The following is a 6,292-nucleotide window of genomic DNA, read 5'->3' as shown; positions in this document are numbered from 1 at the left end:
TATTGCAATCAACCTCACAGACTGCAATCTACTAATACTAAGGCGAATTCATAGAGAAATCAGTAACTAAAAAAGAGTAAAAAAAGTCGTTCACCTGTAGCACTCTTCCAGTGCCTAACTACCATACCACCCGAAGGTTGCACGAGGGCTGGGATACTGCTAGGTTGCCCAAGCATAGACAGGGGAAGTCGAGAGACAGAGGTCGGGTTCGAACCACGAACCTTCCAGTAAGTAAATTCGCGCTCCAACCACTTGGGCCATCTCGCCCCTAAAAAAGAGTAACTGATTATAGATTAGACAGACAGTTGATTGATGAACATTCTCCAACCACTTGGGCCATCTCGCCCCTAAAAAAGAGTAACTGATTATAGATTAGACAGACAGTTGATTTTGCGATGAACATTGCCACGATAACACAAGAACGTTGCGGAGAATTCCGGTAGAACTCCTAGGTATGCTATATGTAGAAAACGTTGCTCACCTGAGCGATCTCGACTGACCAGAACCGTTCTCTCGTGCATGGACTTTGCTCTAAAAGGGGTTTCAGTTTTCTTCACACGGAGAAATCCAAGGCATGAACTAAATATAGTCCGGACTGTATACTTATCGCTAAGTCACACAGACCTAATTAGTGAGAGGGAGTGAGAGCGGCCATTTGCATTTATTGGAAGACATTGAGCACTGCTGCGATGGTGAAGCTCTGGTGTTTTACTGTTAACATTCCAATTTGCAAACTTCACCGTTGATTTTGTACAGATTCCGGAGGTTTTCACAGTGCTTTTATCGCCACACTGTGTACAAGATATTGAAAGACTAACATTGCCTGTTATTCCACGTTTCTTTGTACTGGTTAGGGCACACTGTTTTCGAGTCGGGTAAGGTAGTTTGTGTAGGTAAATAGAACGGGAAAATGTTAAAGTCGCAATGATGTTGTATTGAAGTTAGCATGAATCGACCGGATTTTTCCAACATCAGCAGCAAAAAAAGTCCACTTCCGACTGGAACTCACTGCCGTTCAGTAATGGGTTGAGATTCGTTCAGCTGTAGCGCTCTGTTGGTGCCTAACTGCCATGCTGCAAGAAGGAACATGAGGGCTGGGATACTGCCAGGTTGCCCAAGCCTAAACATAGGAAGTCGAGATACAGTGGTCGGGTTCGAACCACGGACCTTCCGGTCAGTAAAGTCGGGCTCCAACCATGGAGCCACCGGAGACCCTGTCCATTACTACAAGAACATGTGTGAATAACTTTTGTGACCAAAGACGATCCAATAAAAAAAATGAACGAACCAAAGAAATCGTTCTGTTGTATGAGAATCAAACAGGAGCTAGTGAAACCAACCTGAAAATAGACCAGTAGGTCATCAGCTCCCAGTCCGATAGCCAACACGACAGCCATGAGATTGAGTACGGGGAAGTGAGGGACACAGAGCACACGGCTATATAGCCCATAAGCAGCCAGGAGGGACCAGCCGATTCCTATGAGCGTTATAGTCGGGATCACCACTGTTCCAGTGCCCAGAGCCAGCAAGAACAATAGCGAGCCGAGACCGATCACCAGCCAGAACGTATCACGGAAAATCGTTTCCGAAACCAGTTCGTTGTAGGCATGAAGATACATGCCCTGTAGAGTAATGGGATGGGTAGGGGGTTAGAATGAGCCAGCCATCTAGGGAGATACTGGACAGTGAATCTATGTGAAATCGTACTAATGGTGATACCCTCTGTCGGAGTGATATATCACAGAATAATAAGCAGTCGTGGATATTCTCGATATATATGCTTGAAATGTAAATGAATATGCTAGAATAATGAATATCATACTACTAGCTTCCGTATTTGGTCAATGTGCTGCTCCCATTAAAGCTGTAAGAGTGCAAAACAAGACCAAGAATCTGAAACCCGTACTAATTTTCTTGTCAGTGTTCTGAGGGTGCGGTGCGGAACTCGATTCCCTATTTAGCCCGAGAACTTACAGACCTACCCACACTTCTTCCATATTACATAAAATTTTTCGATTAGTCTGCAAAGCGAAATCTGAGTGATCACTTCCACAGATCCCAACACAACCGCTTCACGGGTAATTCGCCGGGATGTATCACATGTACCATATATCAGTTGGACAGAGTCAACATTTTAGATGTTACATTTATCTGATAAGATCGGATGTAGAAACAGTGTCTGTGTTCATCGCCCAGGACAGAGTATCGCCAGGGAAAGTATAGATGAGGACGTAATTGATAGGTGATTAGGTCATCATGTAAAACGGTCGGACGATGCTTCGACGAATCCAACTCAAAGGAGCCTTTTTTAATCCCCTTTAGCTCTGCACCTTCCTGGTTAGTGAATAGATTTGGAGGTCAGTTGCATCGACCTTGACACAATAACGTTACTGGGCACACGCGGCATTCTATTAAGAGTCAATCAGTCCAGAACCCATCGCATGCAGACCGAACCACTGGTGTTTCCCCACAACCGCTAATTTCCTCACGAACGGCCGACGTCCAGTTAACCCCCTTGCTCACATCATTACTACAAGGAGGAGGCGTAACCCTAAGACGCACCCAGAGCAGTCAGATTTGCTCCATGTGTCTTTTTAGGAAATATGAAACCATATTGTATTATACAAGAGAAAACGAAAAAAATTGAACTCAACCCCCCTTCGAGTGCAGTTCCTTACGTGTGAGTCAGTTTATCAGTAGTAAGAAGCTGTCTCCCCAACTTCAAGCTGCCACCTTGAAGTGGTGGTCGGGCTTCTGAGCTGCAGTGATCCTGTGGACCACACTGGCTGTAACTTTGTTCAACAAGGTGCAGCCATGCCACGAACCCCGAAGGGGAGCAGGCAGACCAAGAGCAGCAAAGCCCCGTATTACGAGTTGGTCTAGAGGTGAAGATGTACTGCGATCTGCGATTGGAGTGTGAAGGTAGTGAGGTGTTTCCCCCAGGCGACCAATATGCCTATATTCATGGGAGCAGCGATGCTATTTCCCCCCGATGAAGGACGGCCCTAGAATCCTCAAACCCCTATTGCCTAGCAGTTGACCGTGACTTCCAGCACATTATCCAATATGGTCGACACACTTTTAAAACCAAAGTCTGATGGTGCTCAATAGGAACTTGCTGCGCGCAGCCGCGTTAGTAGTCAAACAGTAATTTCTAACACCCTGCGCCCCCAAGTTAGACCAGCCCCATTTGGACGAGCAGGTGAGACCAAAAGTCATCGGCTCCGGGCAGGGTTCCTAAGCAAAACCCTACTACTCACTGCCTTTTAGGCCAGACTTTTAAATCCAAGGCTCAAGGTGGGGTATATCAACTGAACACTGCCCCGGCCTGAGCAACCGGAAACTATCATTTACCAGCAGATTTTGCCCACCGACGTTCTCTTCCCAAGCCCTTCCCACCATATGAGCAAACGATGCTGGGTCATTCAACTGTCAGCCATCCGACTAATGTGCCTCATACGTTTCACTGCCAATCAACAGTAAACATAGTAACATTTCGCTTAATCTACTGCACAGTTTGTAAACTGAAAAACTGAACTGAACTGAGAAGATTTGCTCACAGATTTGGCTCTTTTTGGATCTAACGCCATCATAATGCAGGCGACGTTAAGTAATCCAAACATAGCTGCATCACGGTTTGGCATGCGCTTCACACCTACAAAGTGTAGAGAGCTGGTGTAAGACTGGATGGGGCCGAATACTAACCTCACGCCTGTGAATGAGCCGAGTGAGTTCGGAGACAAGCTGTCTACCTGAGCAGCTTTATCAGTGGGTCTAGTCAAAGACAATATTTCCATTCGGATGGGAAAGGCCAAAGCAGCTTTTGTGAGCCTGCACCATTTGTGGCACAGGCGTGAAATCAAGGATCGAATTTATAGTGTTGTGGTGCGCACCCAAGTATGAAGGTAATTACCAGAAAACTCATTTCCGTCTCCCTGGATTAGGACCCCGAAATGGGGTAAATCAATGGTTGGAGACATGGTTGTCCATGGTTGTAAGACATAGACCAATGGCGCGCATGTATCAAAATAAGTAAAGCTTCCTTTTCCGATCTCCTTAGTCAAAATTTCACTGAATTGTTTCTACTTACACATTAATTATATCAGCTGCCACCTCAAGTGTGTAGCCATCTACCGCTACCCCCCGTCCAGATGATCGGTGAACGAAAATATGGCAGCCACAATCATTGTACAACAATTTCACGATTTTTCAAAGCTGAAGACGGTGATGGAAAGGATGATTTACCTGCCTCACGTTTTTGACAGCCATGAGTGTAACTGCAGATTTCGAGTCAATGTTACCACACACGGAAGTTTCATTATCTGCGGGGCGAGGTGCAGAAATAGAGTGGCTTATTCGATCAACGAGTTTTGTTCACTCTGCCAATGCCCACCAGTCAGCCGTGATGTTGTCACTTATGAAAAGTGACCTGTGTGCTATCGTGTTGGATGATTGTATAGCTTTGGCTAACTCAGCACACAGACTGTTGTCAGTCACTTAGCCTTATTATGGGAGTTCAACAAACAACAAATTTCGTCACAGGGAGAAGAACCTAACATTCAGTAAGGTAACAACGCTGCTGCCCGAAGCTATTATGCCTTGTTGAGGTTTTGTGATACTACCTATTCAGCAGTGCTTAATGCGACAATGAGGAACTATGAACCAGAAAAGCGAGAAGTTAAATGATAATGAATGTGATCAGTGCACGATGAAACACCGATTCAAACGACTGGAAGACTAATTGACGGCTCTATCTTCAGCGCGTACCTATCAACGACAACCACTTCTACAACACTGAGCACTTGCACCCACAAATAATCGTCTATTACGAACATAAGCTAGCGCTTTCAATACACTACCTCTCTAAGGTCAGTAAAAGGAGGACTGTAGCAGCTGAGACCACTGAGTGTCAGCAGAGTAGCCCCAGGATGGAATCCTCTGAGAAGAGGATACTCTCCTGTAGAATCCACACAAGCTTTCTCCATCCACCATGACCTGGGTTGCGATCCCCCTTTGCCGACATCCGATGAACCTCTAGGTGAGGTTCTCTTGTGATGGGCTACCCCAGTGGATTATATACATGATCTATTACTGGCACACAAACTGACAACAAAAGGGAAGAGCAAAGGGTCAGGTCCTTAGCAAGCAGCGATAGGAGATGAGGAAACGCAGATTCACCCTCGGTATCCTCCAAGAGCAGTGGTAATTCGATCTTAAAGAATGTAAGACGTACTTGAATGTATACTGGGACAGAGAGGTCGGAAGTCAGGTTTCCGCTTCGGTACGCTGCTTCTAGGGCCAAAAACAGTGACAGACTGTCAGCTCGTCGTATTGGAAGCTGGAGCAAAGTGGTTCGCCACATCCAATCGGCCGTATCTGGTAAACTGGTGGCAAGAATCAGTGGAATTAGCGGGGACCGCAAACAATTGGCCGGGGTGACAAGTGGACAAAGTAAAGTAGGATCGGAGCCGTAAGTATCCCAACAAGCGCGCCTGAGTGTATTGTTCCGAAAGGCCGGTAGACATGATCTTAAAAGCTGATCAATTTCTACCAGTTCGCTGTCCCGAATCTGAAAGAGAATGAAATGTTAATAGATTCACCAGAGCGCGAAGGTTTCTGTAGTTGTTAAAAAGAGCAATCTTGGAGGGTCATGAAGGTATCTTTTAGGTATCGGAGCTTTTAAGATGAGCTCGAAAACAACCAGGTTTGCAAGCACCAGGATAGCTATACATCCGGAGAACGGGCCGCAAGGAGAAAAGGATTCACTTAGTGTTCATCCGTTTTTCACGAATGAAACAGACCAAACGAGATAATTCACGGTCATCATCATCATCATCATCATCATCATCACCATAGACGACATCTATGTTGACGCTGATACTTCCCTGCCGTATAACCATGCAGTTAATTTAATTAGATTTAAAGCCTTAACGTGAGAAAAATAAAGAGGGGATGACTACGAACAGAGTTGCTGGATCTTTCACACCAATTTATTGATGTCCCAATCGGATGATTGCTGTCCAAAATTGTCAGGCGCATAAAGAACTGCAAAGAATGGACGTCCTGTTAGCTTAGTGATGGAACGGCTCGTGCGACGTTCTGCAGACGTGTGTTCTGTCTCCGAAAAATGCATGTAAAACTCAAACTCGGCCATCCTCAAACCGCTTAGAATCAGCCTGTCTCACACGCCGTGCATCAATTCACCTTCAGTTAAGGCGAAGCCTCTACTAGAACAGAACAAAGACTGGTGGTCGTTGGCTTGTTCGCTGAGCTGGGCAATTTGATTGCAAAC

The 6,292-nt window shown here is 45.7% G+C and overlaps 1 protein-coding gene across 1 annotated transcript in view; it reads right to left on the bottom strand.

Moving 5' to 3' along the window:
• The window catches only part of T265_07627 (hypothetical protein), a gene marked incomplete at both ends in the record, with an annotated part of 23,682 nt that overhangs the window by 3,936 nt on the left and 13,454 nt on the right, over window positions 1-6,292 (bottom strand). The window contains 2 exons of the mRNA XM_009173195.1: window positions 1,341-1,622; window positions 5,234-5,569. Coding sequence (XP_009171459.1) covers window positions 1,341-1,622; window positions 5,234-5,569 — 618 coding nt within the window. The remainder of the gene's footprint in view (window positions 1-1,340; window positions 1,623-5,233; window positions 5,570-6,292) is intronic.

This window comes from Opisthorchis viverrini (genome assembly GCF_000715545.1).
Source record: "Opisthorchis viverrini unplaced genomic scaffold opera_v5_178, whole genome shotgun sequence".
Lineage (NCBI taxonomy): Eukaryota > Metazoa > Platyhelminthes > Trematoda > Opisthorchiida > Opisthorchiidae > Opisthorchis > Opisthorchis viverrini.
The sequence above is the reverse complement of the archived record's forward strand: the minus strand, read 5'-3'. Positions and strand labels throughout refer to the sequence as shown.